The sequence below is a fragment of the Taeniopygia guttata genome, chromosome 4A (genome assembly GCF_048771995.1).
Source record: "Taeniopygia guttata chromosome 4A, bTaeGut7.mat, whole genome shotgun sequence".
Lineage (NCBI taxonomy): Eukaryota > Metazoa > Chordata > Aves > Passeriformes > Estrildidae > Taeniopygia > Taeniopygia guttata.
This window is the reverse complement of record NC_133029.1, coordinates 572,605-591,955: the sequence shown is the minus strand read 5'-3', so window position 1 is coordinate 591,955 and position 19,351 is coordinate 572,605. Positions and strand designations below refer to the sequence as shown.

Here is a 19,351-nt window from a genome sequence, read left to right as displayed (position 1 = left end):
TCACCTGTCCTTTTATGAATGGTGCTTCTGTTCTTGTCTGCTTCTTTGAGAGAAATGCCCAAGAGCTGCAGCTTTCAGTGCCAGTTTCTGAGCAGACTTCCAGGCTGGAGCTCATCTCCTGCTCCCCAGAGGCAGCACTCAGACTTACAGACTTCCAGGAGGGATGCAGTCTATTCTTTGATGATTTTGTTGCCATTTTCAGCCTACTTTTCCTTGTTTTGCTCTTCCTAGAAGATTCTATTTTTTTTTCAGTTCTTTCTTTGTGTTTTTGTTGGTTTGATTTTTTATTCTTCCCAGCACTAGGGAAGTTTGTCTCTTTGTAGCCTAGCTGTTGACAATAATGCTCTATAAATAGGAATAAAAAAGGCACCTCTCTCTACTTCCCTTATAATTTGAAATTATTCTCCTAGCTCCAGATAGGGCTACATTAATAATTAAATTCTCATTAAAGTTATGATACACAAGAGTATTCTAATACTTCATAAGCAACAAACTAAAGCTGTCCAAAGCTCTCAAAATCTGCTAGCTTCCCACTCATCGCAGACCTTTCTAGCAGGTCTCCTGGCACCTTCTCTGCATGCCTGATTTTCACCACACTTAGGGATGTTCCCTTAGAAACAGTGAATTCCTTGCTTCTTCTCCCAGACTTTGTCAGTGAAGAACATCAGTTCACTGTTGTGACACAGATTGTCACAGTGATTTTTAAATTTACCATGAGCTGGTCAGAGTGGGTTTTGTGGTAGACAGGGGTGGGTGAGGCTCCTATTTCCATTTGGAGCTGCTGTCCATCTCCTCCTGTGTTCCATGGTGCTCCTGTCCTCGTTGTTGGAGCAGAAGGAGAAATGTCTGCCCCAGCAGCTGCTGTGGCAGCCACAGCTTCATCCTAGGGGCCAAATCCTGGGTGGCTCTGCAATTTGGTGTTTATCTTCTGCATCTGGCCAAGCAGGTCCTGCTGTCCAGTGCCCTCCCTTGAGCCAGCTCCTGGTGCCACGCAGTGTCCCCAGTTCCACACTGGTGTGCTCCCAGTGCACCCAGTGCCTGGTGCTTCCCAAACTCACACTCCACAAAAAGGAGTAGCACCCTGTGAGTTACTGTCTCTGCTGTGCTGCATGCCCCAGCCCACCTGTTTGGAAAGCAGCCAGCCTGCATTTGTTTTAGCAGATGGGAAAAGCAGGAAAGCACTCACAACAGGCTGAGAAGAAATGTTCATTCATTCATTCATTCATTTCTTCATTCATTCCTTTGTTCCTTCGTTCCTTCTTCATTCCTTCATTCATTCCTTCATTCATTCCTTCATTCCTTCATTCATTTCTTCATTCATTCCTTCATTCCTTCATTCAGGGGCAAGCACAGTAAAGCAGTGAGCTGAGCAGTGGAGCCCAAATGAGAGTGGGCACATGTGGCACAGCAAAGCCACAGCTCCTGATGGCTGGGAAGGGAAAGGTGCTGGGTCTGCACCATGGGGCTGTTCCTTCATAACTGGGGCTGTTCCTTACTAAATGGGGCTGTTCCTTAGTAACTTGGGGCTGTTCCCTAGTAACTGGGGCTGTTCCTTAGTAAACTGGGGCTGTTCCTTAGTAAACTGGGGCTGTTTCTTGGCCTTGGTGAGCTGGAGCAGGACTCTGTCCCTCTCAGCTCGGGTGCAGGAGGTGCCAGCCCTGCCTGCCCAGTGCAGCTCTGAGCCCAGGCAGGCTCAGGAGCTGGCAGGAGCCTGCAGGGGTGCCTGTGCTGCAGGCTATGCTCAGTTTGGGCTGTTGGGGTGCTGCTGGGGCCACAGGCACACACGGGATCTGTGTGCCATGGGGAAGTGGGGAGGTGCAGGCTGCAGCTGCCTGTGGAAGTGTTTGTGTCTGCCTCACACAGCAGCCACAGCAGCAGCCACAGCAGCAGCTGGGACCTTGCCCTCACTGCAGGAAGCATTCCTTAGACATCAGTATGAATTTTAAATGTTCCTGTGACATTGTGCCATGAGTAGGGGTTACTCTCCCTTTCCCACCAGACACAGAAGGGCACTCACAGCCATACCCTGTTCAGTCCCTGAGCCTCCAGTTCTGGTAAGTGGCTGCAGTCTAATTGAGATCAGCACTTTGGGAAGTCACTAGTTCAAGTATGAGCAAGGGGTTTGCTTCCCCAAGTGTCTGAGTTCCTGGAGACAGCTACTGCCCATCTCAAAATCCTGCTCCATTCATGATGCCATGAAGCTCTCCTTTAACATCAGTCAGAAAGAAGCACAGGAAAGAGTTGTCGTAGAGGAATTCACAGAACTGGTTTGAGAACAAAAAGAGAATAAAAAGGAGCAGGCGCTGTTCTGGGAGAGTGAAGGAGCTGGGCTGTCCCTGGCAGCCCTCCCTGCCACAGACCCCGTCCAGCAGCAGCTTCCAGATGCAATGAGAGCTCATTCTCAGCCTGCTTTTAATTCTGGAAAGTCATCTAAAGAAATTTGTGTCTTTCACAAGGTATTTTTGCTGGTTTGTTTTTTCAGTTTGAAATAAGCTGGTGTGGTGCCTGGGTTTGGGGGTGTACTGGGGAGGAACAGTGGTGCAAAATGAGGGACTCCAGAAATGGCTTGCTGTGAATAAAAATTAGAGAATTGGCTGCTTGTGCTTCCTGTAATATCTGTCTTCATTGTGAAAGCTGCAAGTCAGAGTCAACCAGACTTCAAAGTTGGGAGCACACAGCTGCAAGCTGAAAATAAGATTTCTGGGTGATGCAGAAGTGCCAGGGCTGTTTGGTAAGAATACTTCATCAGGATTTTGGCAAAGCTTAATGTGAAATGGTTTGGATGGACTGTGTTGTCCTTAAGAGGTTCTGAGTGTTTTACAGCCCCAGAATAGAATTTTTTTCAATTAACTTTTAAGTATTGTTGTGCCCTGAGTTTATTATTTTGTGCAGGTGGCTGACAAAAAAAATCACACCTTCAACTGGGAGAAACTAAGGGGGAAACCAAGCAGGGATTAAAAGAAGGAAAGAGAATTTTTACTGCTTGTAGACCTGAGAGATTTCCATCAGCTGTCTCAACTAGGGAAATGTTACTACAGCAAAGTACCCCACTTTCCTCCCCTGCCTGTCCTACAGGCACTCACTTGAAGCAAGTTATTTTAGAGAAGTTTTTTTTTAGACTTGTTCCTGTAAGGAGCTGAAAGCAACTCGATAACCTAATGTTTTCTCCTAAAAGGAAAAACAGAATAATTCCTGCATAACTATGAACAGCCCCAGGGCCTGGGGGATCTCGTTTGTGACCTTTATTTCCTTTGTGTGCTGAGGGAGGTGCTCAGGGAGCATCGCTGCTCTGTGTCCTGGAGGTGACAGGGGGGTGACACTGGGGAAGTGACACTGGGGGGGTGACAGTGACACTGGAGAGGTGACAGTGACACTGGGGGGGTGACAGTGACACTGGGGGGGTGACAGTGACACTGGAGAGGTGACAGTGACACTGGGGGGGTGACAGTGACACTGGGGGGGTGACAGTGACACTGGAGAGGTGACCCTGGGGGGGCATTGGCTGCTGCTCCCATTATTCCAGAAAATCACACTGGGGGAATGGGTTTCTCCTGCCCTGTGCCAAAGAAGGGATTCCCTTCACCTTGTGGTGCAGGATTTCAGAGGTGCTCCAATGCTCTCTGTGGCTTGAACACCTCGTGGGTAGAGACACAACTTCAGTCCCTCCAAAACGCCAGAAAAGTGAATTTATTGCAAGTGTAAGCGTCCTGGGGCTCACAACATGTAAAACTGAGCAGACAGAGAAAAGTTAGGGAGCTGAGGAAAGTTCCTGTTTCAGGTAATGACCTGAAAGGTTCATTTAAGGAGTGAATGGATCCATGGAAGTATAGTTTTTTGTTTAAATTGTGTCATAAGTACAAAAACAATGGTCCAACAGGAGCAGGAGGATTTGTTTTGCCTGGATTTTATTTACCCTATGGTTGCTATAGCCCATAGCTAGCAGAGCAGAAGCCTCTCTATGTAAAACCAGGGGGAAAGATATTTCCTTACAGCTTTATTAAACTCTGAATTACATCAAAGATTATTCAGTTGGAACCCAAGCCAAGGCCTATGGACAGGGTTGATGTTATGGTTTCTGGCAATTCTGGATGGGACTGAAATGCAGTTGGACATAAAAGAAAGACACAAACCAGCAGACGGTTTAGCTGGTGTGTTTATATAAAGTAAACATGTTTGAATTTATCTGGAAAAACATCCTGGTGCCAGCAGCCATCCTAAAGATCGCTTTCTCTCAGTAAAGCTTACAGGAAGAAGACATTTTTCCCCTACTGCCTTGTTGACAGCAAGTTTTTATTAATGTAATTATTATTATTTTATTTGAGCTAAAGAATATGCTACAGGGTGATATTTAGCAAGCTGAATGTTTTGATTAGGAAACATAATCGTTACTGCAGTTATTTTATATTCACTGCTAAGCAAATTCTTTGCAGTTGCTGTTTGGTCTCCGTCAATTTGTAGGGGAAGCAAAAAGGATTCATTTTCTTAAAGCTATGTAGTAGTTATTTATCACTAAAGCTATGTAGTAGTTATTTATCAGTTTCACCTGAGACTATACAAATTCTTTGGCAGTATATTAATGCCCTGTGCCCATGACATTCATAGTCTGTCCTGTTTTATTCATGGGAAGGTGGGAGTGTAGAGCACCAGTGTGAATTTATGGCCAACAGTTTGAGAACCAAATAAACTTAGCTAGTGCATGCTGGTGCATGTTTTAGACTAGCCTGTCAGTAGTTACTTCTCTCATTACTGAAATGCTTGGATTTTTTTTTTTAATTTTTTGTTTTTTTCACATAGGGTTGGGGAATCCAAGTTTGGTTTTGGGTACGGTTTTATATCTCTGTTACACTATAAATAACAGTTGGTGGTTGGAGGCTGTCTTGTGAAAAAGCAGCTAATTTTTGTTCATGTGAGATGATCTGTGCCTAAAGCTGTGAGCTGAGGAATCTCACTATCTCTGTTATTAAGGTTTCATTTTTTAGATAGTGGAAAAGTGTTTCAATTCATTCTGGTAATGTAATACGTTGAGGTAGCTGGAACTTTCTTTGTGCTATATATTTTATCTTTTTGCCATTTAATAGTCTGACCCCATTCAGAAACATTTCAGACTGCGTATCCTCTATGTTATTAATGGCAGTATTGATTTATAAGATCAACTTTAAAAACTACTTGCTGTTTTACAAGAAAGCCATCAGAAGGATTCATGGCTTTCTCTCTGTACATCTACACTTGTGTGCAGTGGAATGGTGGAGGCACTGGAGGAGCCCTCTCTGAGGAACGGGCTGTGATTCTGTATCCCGATAGAAGATGTCCTTGGTGCTCTGGGGGTGGCTGCAGGGGGAGGGATTGCTCCCTGAGGTCAGGGCAGCGTGGCCAGGCCCTAGGAGCACCTTTGGTTTGCTTTTCCCCTGACCTGCATGCAGGATGGATAGAGGTGCTGGGGGGAATAAAGCAGGTACAGCAGGGAGCTGTGCTGCTTCTCAGAGCAGGGTGTTGTTCTGTGTTCATCAAAGCTGCATGAAACGGGATGGAGTGTTGAGCTTTATGGGAAGCATTGTTTATAAAAGTAAATGTTTTTTCCCACCCTTCTACCATCATGACTAATATATTTGCACTCTAAAGTTTATTTTCCTTCCCCTCTGTCCTTTCCCTCCCTGATGTTATGTAGCTGATTTGATTCTCGGGGTTGCTTTCCTCGGGCTCTAACCGGAGTTCATTTTGTTATGTGGTGACCACAGTTATGGATGACGCTCCCCCTGGCACTCAGGAGTACATTATGTTACGGCAAGATTCCATCCAATCTGCGGAATTAAAGAAAAAAGAGTCCCCTTTTCGTGCTAAGTGTCACGAAATCTTCTGCTGCCCACTGAAGCAAGTGCACCTCAAAGAGAACACAGAGCCGGAAGGTTTGTGGCGCTTGGGTCCATGTTCTGTTTGTTTGGTTCCTTTCTGCGTGTGTGTCCCGGGTGTGCCGTGTGTCCCCAGCCTGCGTGGGGCGGGAGCCGTGTCCCCTGCTTGCCCTCAGTGTCTGGTGCTCCCCAGGACACTGCAGCCTGAGCCCCCACGGGTGTTCTGGGACACCAGTGGCGCTGCTTTTCCTCAGAGAAACCGTTTGTTTCAGCTCTCACCATTACACACCGCCTTCTCTGCCTGCCAAAGCTGCTTGCTGCTCAGAGGGCACGACTGGCAGGCGGTTTTTGCAGGAACTCCGAGCTGCCCTCTGCCCCAGGTCTGGCTGGCAGGCTCGGGCCCGGCTTGTCCCAGCACCTCACCTCCATCAGGCTTCTGCATCGCGCTAGAGAATGCTCGTGGCAGCTGCTCTGGGGTGCAGCAGGATGAACTCTGTGTGTCGTGCACGCCTGGTTGCATTTTGGGAAATGAAATGCATGCACAGCAGAAAAAACAAAAAGTAGATTGTTTTCCTTTTCAGATGAAGCAAAGGTATGGTCTCTCCTCACGCTGCGCTTACTGATATGAAATTGCCAATGAGGTATATCTCATTTGTCTAGTGTGCATAAAATGAAGCTATTATAAATCTTATTTTTTAATACTTTCTCTTATTGTTCCATATGTGTTTTGCACTACTGCTTCATATTCCACGTGGTAAGCCTTGTATTTTTGCATAAGCTCCAGTATCTGCCAAGACAAATAATGCTGTTGCTGGTAGAAGTGTTTTAAGATGAAATATTCAGGGCTGGATTTTGCCACAATCGAGTCTGCAGGAACAGCAGAGTGAGCAGGTTGGAGTTCTTATTACAAATCACTTGCATTATTCTCTCTTTAATGATGGGCATCAGTTCCTGAGCTGTCACTATTAGCCCAAAATATTTCAGTCAATTGCTTTCTTCTGTTACATTCTCCAAATTTTGCATGAATGTTCTTTGTAGCACCTCTGGGAGATTCATGTCTTTTAAAATAAAAGTATTTTATTAAAATAGCATTTATCATCTCACCAGAAATATTAACTCTGACACACATTCTGGTTTAAGGCTTGGGGAGAGGTTTCTGGTTTCAGTGATGATGTAACTGAATGTTAAATTTGGGGTTTGAAGAAAGCCCAGTTGTCCTCTCAGTTCTGGGGCTGACTCGATAGAAGGTGTGATTCCATGGCTCAGTAAAGATGAAGCACAGGTGGATCCCACAGCACTCTTCTGGCTTAGCAGACGTCATGGATTCCTTGCCTCTGTCAGGGTTTGTGCTGTCCATGAGTAAATTCGGAGCCCAGAAGTGTTCCTGACAGGCTCCTCTGGGAGGACGACGGCAGCTGAGGCTCTGCAGGTGCTGAGCACGGGGCTCTTGGTGAGCAGGAAGGTTCCACAGCCACGAGGCACGAGAGGAAGCCGGGCCCTACCTTCCATCCCTGATGCTGCGTGCGACTCCTCCGCGTTCTGTGTGGAACCCCAGCAGAAGCTTGGGCTCCTTTCAGGACCTGCACTGGGCACTGGATCCCTGCAGAAGGCTGCTCCGGGCTGGGCTGAGCATTTCAGTGAATAAAGCACCAGCTCACACCAGTGGCTGTCCACGGAGAGCAGAGCAGTGCTGGCCCTTCCTCCCCAGAGCCGACAGGGACACAGCTTGGTTCAGCGTGGGGCAGTCTGAACCAAGGGCTGGCACAGTGCGGGCTCTGAGCGAAGCACCAGCGTGGCCGTGGTGTTCCTGGGAGCCAGGAGCTGTTCTCCTTGGGTTCTCCATGAATCTGCAGTGCCTCCAGCAGCAGCTGTGCTACCCCTGCTCCATGGCACGTGGCACTGCTGTTCCTCCCCAGGGAAAACGTCTGGCTCTGAGAGGAAGGTGGCCACTTCTGCTGCTGTGCACAAGGGTGAATGTCCTTCCCCGCGTGTCCCTCCTCCTCTCCCCCAGGAGTGTCACATTCCCAGGCAGGCACAAGAAGCCGTGGCCACGTTGGCTTGTCCTGTGACCCCCTGAGGGGGTGGAATTCAGGGGGTGACAATTTTTGTTGGTGTGATTTCTATGTGTGCTCCTCTGGAAGATGTTGTCTCTAGCACAGGAGGGAGAACATCTGATCAGGAATCCTTTTAGCCTCTGTTGTAGCTCAGGTTGCCTGGGCTGCATTTATCTTTGCCTTCAGAATCTGTGAATTGCTTGGAAAGTGGTATTGGACTCACTGAAAGACTGATGTGTGCCATCCTCAGTGGTTTGTTGGCATGAAGCTTGAAAAATGTTGGTTGTGAGGTGATCTGAACTGTGCTTTCCATGCACACCCTGCCACAGTCCATCGAAGTCAACGGAGTGGCTGAAACAAATCCTAGCAGAAATCCCTTCCAGTGTGAGCCCAGCAGTTAGCAGCTCAGCTGTGCTGTTAGGATAAAGGAAAAGGAATGTTTAAACTTGTTACTGTGAGATAAATTTCACATTTTTGAAGGTACTGGAAAGTATGACAGCTAGGAAGCTGTTAGCAAAGTTCTCCAAGTAAAATGTCATAATGGAAGCTTTGTGGAAAATTGCAGGCTTGAAGACTCTGCAGAGAGTACAAAAATGCACCTTTTTAATCTGCTGAATAATGGCATGGGAGCACAGAGTAAAGCCTGTGTGTTCCTAACTTTGCAACTCTCTTGTTTAGATGATGGATTTCTCTGCACCTTTTAACCACTTCCACACAGGGGTGGTGCTTGGGGAGCCTCAGTTACCACTTCAGGATTCAGACTCCCTGGGCAGGTGGGATGACACCAGGTAAAGGATTTTCCAGGCTTTTGGTAGGGGTGTTTGGGGAGTGTTCTGCTATTTGCTGAGAGACTTACATGCCATGTCACGCTGGTGTCTGACCTGGTGGTCCAACAGTGCTCATCTCTTGGGCCTGTTTCTAAAAGCAAAGGTGGGAATGAGAAAATGATATCCACATTTCCTAAATTAACCTGCCTTGGTTTCCTGTTCTTTTCCCCACACCTCCTTGCCTGCTTGCAGCATTGTCTCTATTCACCACACTCTCTTTATTGCACCTCAGGAGAGCAGGCCCAGGGCAGCTCCTTTGGCAGCAGCCTGGAGGACACAGAGAAGGTCCTTGGCCCAGCAGCTGCAGGCAGGGGTGGAGGAAGGAGAACAGTGAGGTCCCAACGATGGGACCTGCCCAGATGTGGGAGTTTGCAGATGTTTGCAGCTGGGGGATGCTGCCAGCCTGGGCTGCAGCTCAGGGGGTGCTGCCCTCCCTGCTGCTCTGGGAACCCCAGAGCTGTGGTGGGAGCTGAGCTGCTGCTGTGTTCTGCATCCTGCCAGCTTTGTTCTCGCTGTCACTCACAGTTTGCAATGCCCTGGGTCTAAAACAAGCAGAGCTGATACCCTTACCTGCATCCTGCTCCTGTGGGCATTGGGCATTGTTTACAATTGCATCCACGCAGCAGCAAAATACAGAGTGTTTTTATAGCTTCCCTCAAGCCAGGAATACACTGCTAGCAGGAGAAGGGCCATCTGAAGTACATTTTGCAGCTATTTGTTCTCTTAAATAGTTTAAACATAAGCTGCTGCTTCTATCTGTATAAAACATGGTTACATAAAAAGGAGTCAGCTCCTGGAAAACTAATTTGAGTTGTATTATTACATCTAGGGAAGGGAATAAAATTGGAGAAATGTTTTTTAAAAACACCCATTGGTTAGTCACAGTCACACAGTCGAGAGTCTTGGACACTCGCCCATAGTTCTGTTTTCGTGTGGGATTTTTTTTGCCTTTTTCTATTTTTTTTTTTTTTTGTAACATTTAGTCTCCCTCCAGGCATACATAACCTTTTTACTCAGAGAAGCAGACAAGCATGGCAACATACGTATTGGGGATGGGGAGAGGGAAATCTGGGGTAGCAGCTGGTAACGAGGAAAGGCAGCTTTCCTCAGCCAACAGGAAATCTGATTAGATAGAAAATGTTAAGGATGCTAATGTGAAACAAGCAGCTCTGTGGTTGCCCTTGACAATGGCTTGTTATCTTCATGCCCAGTCCTGGGGTGAGGCAGAGGAGGATGAGGAAGCACACGGTGTGGAGGCTGCCTCTCCCACCTGCTCTGCACGGGCTCTTGTGTCAGCAGCAGAAATGTGGAGCCTCTGTGCTGTAACCAGCCTGTCCCTTCAGTGCCCCTGAGAGCACTGTCCCTTGGCACTCTAATTATATCCTTTTCTTCTAGACTAAATCAGCCCTATTAGCCCTGCTCACTCATTTCATTATGTTAATGCATGTGTATTTCTGCGTTTTAGAGCAGAAAAGGAAAGAAGGGGGAGGAGAGCTGTGTTTGAAATCAGAGAATTGTGAGAGGTTTTTGAACTTTACATGTTGCTCAGAACTGAGAATGCTCGGTGTTCCAGGGAGGAATGACAGAGATGAGCCACATGGAGCAGGACAATGGGCAGGACATGGCGAGCAGGACAATGGCACTGGGACACCAGTGAGCAGGTCCAGCAGCGTGCTTGGCTCCCTGAGCCTGGATTCACAGCCCCCAGTGCTGCTGACACCTGGAGCATCCTGGAGCTCCTGCAGGGACAGCCCTGTGGTGCTGAGCATATCAGAAGGGCCGTTCCTCCTGTCTCCTCATTGCAGAGCAGGTGAAAGCAAAGACCTGCTGTCCGCTCCTGCCATTTAACTCACTATGGAGACAGTATTTGGCACTTAGCATAGCTGAAGTAGGACGTTTAGACCAAATGAGTCACCCTGATATTCTTTTCTCATCTCATCTTTAAAGGACTCGGAGATCTTCAAAGAGTGTTCCTGGCATGGAGGAAGGCCTTTGTCTTGCTGCTTTTCCATCCCATGACTGTCCTGAGAAAGCATCAGGCTTCGTTCTTCAACCTGCCCTCATTTTAAATGAGGAGACGTAGTTCCTTATTAGTAATGAAGGTTTTTCTTTGTCCCTCACTCAGCTGCACAGCCCATCAGAGCTATTGCCCAGAGCTGCACCAGTGGTGGTGTCTGCAGCATTCCAGCACTGAGTGCCTTTGGCTTGGGCCCTGCCAGACCTTCCACGGTGTTCTGGCTCAGGCTGAGTCTGTAACAGGAGGAGCCAAACTCCCAGCTCTCCTGGAGCATTGATCCCTGCCCAAGGAATCGGGTACAGGAGCTCCCAGGTGATGTGCACGGGGCAGCAGAGACCCCTGCCCCAGCCTGTGCACTGGAATTGCTCACTCAGGGTAATTAGCTCAGGTAGGTAATTGGCTATGGTTTCCAGCTCCAGGGTTAGCTCAGCCCCCACCTAACTCAGGGGTTTCTGCTCTTCATCCCACCAGCAGTCGTGGCCTTCAGCAGTTGCTGCCCTGAGAGCACAAAAATGAGCAGCAAAGTTCTCCAGATTTGGGCAGGCTTCTCCTGCCCTGGGTCACCCGGACAAGAGGAGGAGCTCAGTCTCACCTGGAGCTCACTCTGCTCTCCTGAGCTCCCTCAAGGTGTGTTTCCCTCACTCTCCTTGCTCTGGATCCTGCTCTGTCCGGGCTGGGGATGCTTTCTGAACAAAGCTGAGGAACTTTCTCAACAGTGCATTCCCCTTCAGGTCTGCAGTGGGCACAGTCAGTCATGTGCATTACTGTCACTGAGCCTTCCTCACTGCATAAGCACTTCACTCTTAGTGGCAGTACATTGGTCTCTGCTTCTTGTTCTCTCTCAAATGCTCTGACCTGAAAGCTAAAGGAACTGAAGAAGTTTTACCCAGACCTCTGTGAGCACCAAGATTGCAAACAGCCAGAATCTTCATGGAACACTTACATAAAGTTATTGGATGCTTTCTCAGTAGTAGCTGAGTGCTCAGGGAGAAGTCATTGCTCAGACTGTTTCATATTCAGGTTTTTTGCCCATTGGTGTCTAGCTACAGGATTTCCCTGCTGTGCACAACGTCTTTGATTTTGCTTACATGCTTAAAAAGCCCCGGCTTTTGTAGGACAGTGCAAAATATTTGCATATCTTCTTTTAAGACAGCCCCTGTCCTGCAGGGCAGAAAGGAGTACTGCCTAGCAGTGGTGCTCAGGAAGGATTGGCAGGTGTTTGCTGGGCATTGCTCCTGGTGCTTGATTCTTTCTGCCATGTGTTTGAAAACACAGACTGATCTTTTTTTCTCTGAAAGACAGATTACAAAGATGTAGGCAAACCCCAGAGATTACAAAGATGTAGGCAAACCCCAGAGATTACAAGGCACATGAACCTGCAGAGGTTCTGAGCTGCAGAGTGTGCCGAGCACACTCTGTGCTTCCTCTTCAGTGCCACAGTGTTGAACCCTGCAAAGAAAACAAGGAAAGAAGGAGAAATCCTTTCCAGGCATCTTGGATATTCCTGGTCTGAAGCTGTCTGCCACATTTTTCAAGCGTGCTAAGTAATTCCTGCAGGTTGACTTGGGAAGGGAAAACTTAAGAACAGGCACAATGTCCTGCACAAGAAGCCTTTAGTTAAGCTGTCTTCCACACTCGACATTTCCACACCACACAACAGCCCCTCCTGCAGAGGCTGTGGGTGCAGCTCTCTTAGTTCTCACTCCTCTACTCTGGCTGCTCAAATTCAGCTCTCGTGCCAGAATAAAAACCTGTGCTCACTCTTCCGGTCTGGGCAAATGTTGCAAATGGCTGATTACAGAGAGGGACTTCAGAAGGAAGAGAAAAGAGAAATATGGAAACATTCTAGTTTGGCTGGCAGGAGAAATATTACTTGAACTGCTTTAGATTATTCAGATTGCAAGGCAGTGGCTTTTGTCACCAAAAAAGTCTTGATTAATAGTATGGAAAAGTAGGTTTTACAAATGGTACTGAATTGGGAGTCAAGCAGATAATGAGAAACAATTTAATCTGATACATGATGGGGATTAATTTTGAGTACCTGGGTTGTAACAGGGCAGCAGAGCTCAGTGCAGATAAATGGAAGATAATAAGCTTAGGAGTAAAGAACTCCATAGTAAATGATTACTCAGATGCTGAAGCAGGCTGAGTCAGGGGAAAAAGCCAAGAAGTTACTGGGGGAAAATGGCCCATTCAGCAGCAAAGAGAGGAGGGGAAATGGTTGTGGAGCTGCTGCTGAAGGGCAGAGCAGAGGGCTCCAAGCCCGTGGTCAGAGCTCCCCACGTGCTGGGGATGGAGAGCAAAAACAGGCTCCAGGGGAAAGGCACCTGTCATGGGCAGAAATGGCCCTTGGGTTCAGAAATCTCCACAGAAACCCCAAATCCCTATTGCAGAGAAGCAGGAATTGGTGGCTTTGGAGCCCACTGGCACAGACAAGCGGATTTTTTTCCACTGATACCAGGTGGAAATTTTAGCTGTGAAGTAACTCGGAGCAGAGCTGAGGAAGCTGCCAGAGATCTCCAAAGAGATCCCTGGGGAGGCGTCAGGGAAGCCCTGGCTGTGGAGCAGAGCTCTCCTGGGACAGCCCCTGCAGCAGGAAAAACACACAGCAGGAAAAACACATAGCAGTGTGAGTGAGCCACAGGCGCAGAGAGAGGCAGGGGCACTCCTGCTGCAGAGAACCTGGGGGATTCTTGCTTGGGGAAAAACTCTTCTGCCCCCTCTCCTCTAATCTTCAGCTGCTTTATTTTTCCTCTTGTTTTCAAATGTCTCGCTATGATGACTTCGTCTGATTCAGGTGTATCAAAACATTTACAGCATTATATTCATGCTGTTGTAACCCCAGTGGACAAGAGGCCAGGCGTGGTTTGCAGGAAGAAGCATTTTTTACTCACTGAAAGACGCTGCTTCCCCTAGACATCATTGCCCATTTCATTCCTAAGGGATGCAACAAATGCCCCTTTTTCCACTACCTCCTCCCCCTGTGTCCCCTCTCCTGACAGCATTTGGTTCTGTTTGCAGACTCAGGTGAGGATCAGTCTGTGGTTACTTGTGGCAGAAAGAAATAGCAGAGCTCTCAGAACTGGATTATGGCAATATCTGTCTATGGGATAGTGTTGTCTCATTTAATAAAATCTGTTTCATTCCCTCCCAAAAATCCAACAATCTCAGTAGATAATCACAGAGTGACCGGCACTACTGATGGCACTGCTGCCCTTCCCTTCCCTTCCCTTCCCTTCCCTTCCCTTCCCTTCCCTTCCCTTCCCTTCCCTTCCCTTCCCTTCCCTTCCCTTCCCTTCCCTTCCCTTCCCTTCCCTTCCCTTCCCTTCCCTTCCCTTCCCTTCCCTTCCCTTCCCTTCCCTTCCCTTCCCTTCCCTTCCCTTCCCTTCCCTTCCCTTCCCTTCCCTTCCCTTCCCTTCCCTTCCCTTCCCTTCCCTTCCCTGTTCCCACTCCAGCTCTCCCCTGGCCCTGCATGGAGTCATTTTCTAACGCTGCGTTGTGCAGAGTCAGGAAAATTATTATTACCCAAGGCAGTTGGGTAATAATAAAGAAATTAGAAATAATAAAGAAATAAGAAATTACAAATTTCTTCTCCAGTTATCGCTTCAAATTAGTACAAAATGCTCTGTGATTCACGAGCTGATCCCAGGCTCCAGCCAAGGGAACAGGAACATGGGCAGAGAGGGAGCTGGTTTTATTCTCCTCGGTGCTTTGCACCTTCCTGCAGCTCTGTGGGATGGCCTGGAGTGAAAAGAGGCTTTTCCAAAGCCCAGCTGGACTCCTCTCCAGAGTCTGATGTGGCCAAGGGAGGAGAGAGCCGGGGGAGCCTTGCCAAGGATGGTTTTCAGTTCTGCCCTGGAGCAGTCTCGGTGCCCTGGCTCGGCGGGGCAGGGGCACTCAGCCAGCCCCAGGGCACAGTCTCTGCTCTGCAGCCCCATCTCCTCTGCAACCTGCCTGGGCACAGAGTGACCCATGAAACAGCTCCAAATCAAGCCTCACCTTTTTCATTGACTAGCTTCTTAAAACAAATTTGTTTTAAAATTAATACAATCAGAAAGAGATTTTAAATAACAGAACATTCAGCTAAAGCCTCCTTCAACAGATTTGAGTGCAAGACTGAAAATGAACTGTTATCTTTTCAGTTATACTTACAGAATGCAGATTTGAATTGCAAAAAAGGCATTAAAATAGCTTGTGCAATTTAGAACAGACTGAGTCAAACTGACAAAGCAGAAAATAACACGAACTAGAGATACACTTGTGTGCTATATCATGTTAATGATTCTGTTTTCTAAACCAGAAACAGCTCAATAATATATGTTGTTTCCAAACAAACGTATGTTTTATTAAAATAAATTAAAATAGAGAAAAATACAGCAGTGTGGGATAGGAAGGAAAACAATTATTCAGGAAGATTAGGCTTGCTATACATCAGAGGGTTTTGGCACGACCCGCTGTGAATTTGTGTACTGCTTTAAAGATTTTATCTGCATATTTTACATCTGGCCTCAGTCCTTTTGCATGCAAGACCATGAGCTGTGTGTGACAGGGATACAGCCCAGGGAAAGCTGCACATGGATAGTGTACAGCTCAAGAGCCATTCTGGGGATGCCAGCCTGACCCTGGGGTGCAGGAGGACAGCAGCAGTGTGGGGAGAACTGGGATTTGCTGCGTGCTTGGTGTGGGAGCCAAAGCTCCTGCACTGGGAGGATGTGCTGGGGTGCCCTGGGTGGCAGCAGCAGCAGAGCCCAGAGGTGCCAGCCCAGCCTGGGGCTCGGGGAGGGCTCTGCAGGAGCCAGGCTCGGGCTGTGTTCTGTGTGCACTGCCTTTGGTGCTCCTGGCCCCTCCAGGCTGCTGCTCGGGGCTTCTCTGCCTCTGGGACCCTTGGAGCCTGCCCCTGCTGCTCCTGAGCCCTGTGTGACCCTTGCAGCCTGCTGGGCAGGCTGGTGCCCCGTGCTGTGGGCAGCCAGGGTGCTGCCTGCCTCTGATGTGATCATTCCTTGCAGCTGCATGTTAGTGAACATGATCAGCCCGGGAGTGCTGCCTGCCCAGGGAGCCCCTCTGGCTAATCTGCCAGCTTCCCCTGACAGCTGCTAAGCCAGGATTTATCAACATGACTCAGAGGTACCTTTCTGGCACTTTTCATATGTAGCCTTTTCAATAAGGAAACTCTCTAGCTGCTTGCTGATGCAGACCATGCAGCAAAGTCGAGCCAGATGTCCTGAGGAGGGTTTTGATTCAGCATCTCTTGTAAGAACACAGCTGGGTCTCAGCTGAGCTGAGGAGAAAATCCTGACATGGTTCCTGCTTTGGGCCCCAGGATCCTTCCTGCCTGCAGCAGTGGTGCTGAGCAGGCTCTGGGGATGCTCAGGGGTCACTCTGGGGGCTGCCTGAGGCTCTGTGCTCCTAAATGTGCTCCTAAATGTGCTCCTAAATGTGCTCCTCTGTGCTCCTGGTGCTGGCAAATGAATGGGTCTGAGATCAAAAATGATGATGGAGTTGGTAATTCAGCTCCTCTCAGACTCCAACTCTGGCACTGTGTTTTAAGACTCTTCAATATGAGGCTGGGTGTTGGTTTCCCAAAATTTTATGCAAAGTTAATTTTTTTCTGTAAACACACAGTTAAATATAGTGAATTTGAACCAGGTCTTCTAGAAACTGAAGTTCACGTGGGGATAGCTGGAGATGTACTTGGGCTTCTGCTGTCTGTGTCTCCATGGAAGTGCCAGTGATCAAAATATCTAGTTGTAGATTAATTGCAGCTAGCTTTTGGCAGGGATTCACATTCAGATGTTTTGGTATTTAAACCACTCTCATAGTATCAAATAGAGTTGGCAGCGAAAAGGAGGTACCGAGTGAAAAATACATATACTTTTCTTTTTAGTATTTAGGGTAAGTGGGCTTCCATTTCTACCTGGTGTAGTAATTCCTTTATTTTCCTGTTATTCTTAATAGAAATAAACCTTGCAGAAAATTCCCTGGTACATGGCTGTTGGATGCTATACCTGTTTTCCCATGCAGGTAGAAAAAGGTTGTGCTTGAAAATGAAAGTTGTGATTATTTGGGTACGGTTCTGGTGCTGAGGTGCTGGGTGCAGTGCAGGTCAGGGCTGAGGGGAGAGCTCAGACCAGCTGTGCTGTTCAGTGTTTGAAATTCTGTACTTCTGCTGTTAGCAGCCAGCTGAGAGCCATCGCACCAAATGCAGGTGGAGCCCTTCAGGTGATATTCAACTTCTCACACGTCTCTAAGCTGTTGTTTTGCTGAATTATCCCACCAGTGCCAGGACATCCCCTTTGCTCTCCTGGAGTTAAATCTGTGACCTGTGGGAAGTGCTGTGAGAAGAAAAGCTGAACCAAGAAAATAATGGTAAATATGCATCATATATTCTTGTATAAATGTTATTGGAGCAGAGGAATTTTTAGGTAAAAGGATGGCATCCAATTGATTTAAATTCAAAGGAAACAATTCACTGCAATGCTCCTTGTTTTCTAGAAACCTTGGATCTATCAGCTGATGAGAACTTGTTACTGTGCCACAGCTCATTTGTAAACTCAGCTCTGAGTTTTCCCTTGACTGTCACGGACATTGTGACGGAGAACAAGTTATTTTGGCTGTCAAAGGCAGTTACTGTGGGCAGCTTCAGGCTGGCAGATACAAACCATGGCAGGCTTCAGACGCTGCCCTGCAGTTCCCCTGAGGTAGGAACTGTTGGCTGAGCAGCAAAACATCCTTGGTTGGGTCTGGAGATCCATGGCAAGGCTGGCAATCCAATCCAGGGCTGGGGTAGGGGAGACAGAACAGCCCCAGGCAGGACATCCAGTGCAGATTCAGTGTGAGCTCCCGGGAAACCCAGAGAGAACATCCAGTGTCAGTGTGAGCTCCTGGGAAACCCAGAGAGAACATCCAGTGCAGATTCAGTGTGAGCTCCTGGGAAACCCAGAGAGAACATCCAGTGTCAGTGTGAGCTCCTGGGAAACCCAGAGAACATCCAGTGCAAATTCAGTGTGAGCTCCTGGGAAACCCAGAGAGAACATCCAGTGTCAGTGTGAGCTCCTGGGAAACCCAGAGAGAACATCCAGTGTCAGTGTGAGCTCCTGGGAAACCCAGAGAGAACATCCAGTGTCAGTGTGAGCTCCTGGGAAATCCAGAGAGAACATCCAGTGTCAGTGTGAGCTCCTGGGAAACCCAGAGAGAACATCCAGTGTCCGTGTGAGCTCCTGGGAAACCCAGAGAGAACATCCAGTGTCCGTGTGAGCTCCTGGGAAACCCAGAGAGAACATCCAGTGCAGATTCAGTGTGAGCTCCTGGGAAACAGAGATAGAACATCCAGTGCAGATTCAGTGTGAGCTCCTGGGAAACCCAACTGTGGCTCCCAGACGTTAGCGTATTACACATTTTGAAGTATTTGATGATGAAGATGATCATTTCATCCCTTCCAAGCCGTAATGTGCAATTTGAAAACAAATGCCTCCTTTTAGCTGGATGCCTAGAAGCTGGTGACAGCTGTAGGAGTATTTATTTTGTAAAACTTCCACTGTTTCCCCCCCGTGCCAGCACTTGCTGAGTGAAGTGAGCAGATGACACCGGAGATGATGAAGGAGTTCTCTCCTCTGGCTCATCTCTGGGGCCACAAGATCCCACTGTCAAGAGTCTCTGTTTGCTGCCTGAACATTTATTTTTCTTGCAATGTACCAAGCTGGGGGTGCCTTGTGCTGTGTGTGGCAGGCAGTGGCACAGCTGAGTGGCTCCCTCAGCTCTGGGAGGGGGGTTTGCCTCTGCCATGCCCTCCCTGCAGGCTGGTGCTGCCAGGGCTGGGAAAAGCAGCAGGGCAGCAGGAGATGGGATGGCACTGCTGCCACTGGGATGGCACTGCTGGCTCTGGGATGGCACTGCTGGCTCTGCCCTTGGACAAAGGGCTTGTGTCCTTCCCTCCGTGCAAAACCTGCTCTCACTGCCAGGGGGTCCTTGCAAACCAGTCTGAAAACTTCCCTGGGGTACCTGAAAACTTCCCTGGGGTACATGAGGCGCTTTGAGGAAAGATTTCTGCCTAGGGCCGGGGGCTGTGGTGCTGCCCTGTCCCCGTGGCTGTCCGTGTCCCCATGGGTGTCCCTGTCCCCCTGGGTGTCCCTGGCCCTGTGGGCTGCAGCTCTCACAGCCTCCTGTGCCCACCCTGGGCACCCAGAGTGCACCAGCTCTTCCTCCTCTGTCCCAGGTTTCCTCCCCTGCCGAGTTAAACCAAGCCTGGCTTTCCTGCAGGCACGGCCCGCTGCTGAGAAATTGATAATAACTATTTTCTTGACTTTCATTTATTAGACGACTGTTAAGATTGACATAACAAGAGCTAAATACTAATCTGCCTTTCACCTTTATTTTCATCAGTTCTCTGGCTTGAAGCTGGAAAGAGTTGGGAAAATGTGTCAGCAGTGCATGTTGAGTCAAGTACACATAGGAAATTGATTGATGCAGAAGCACAGGGAGCTGCAGGATAACTAGTTCAGAACTCCAGTGGGCATCTGTGATGGTATTAACGTCCATCAGCGGTCAGTGAACATTTATCCCATTCGCTTCCAGGCACACAGACATCCGGGCAGTGTCCCCTGAGTGAGC

At 48.3% G+C, this 19,351-nt stretch overlaps 1 protein-coding gene across 3 annotated transcripts in view; it reads left to right on the top strand.

Moving 5' to 3' along the window:
- The window catches only part of FGF13 (fibroblast growth factor 13), a 159,197-nt gene that overhangs the window by 80,945 nt on the left and 58,901 nt on the right, over nt 1-19,351 (top strand). For 2 of the 3 annotated variants that reach the window (XM_072929004.1, XM_030272371.4), the window contains one exon: nt 5,736-5,903. The exons of the other annotated variant lie outside the window; for it this stretch is intronic. In XM_072929004.1, coding sequence (XP_072785105.1) covers nt 5,738-5,903 — 166 coding nt within the window. In that variant the 5' untranslated portion in view covers nt 5,736-5,737. The remainder of the gene's footprint in view (nt 1-5,735; nt 5,904-19,351) is intronic. 3 annotated transcript variants of the gene reach the window in all.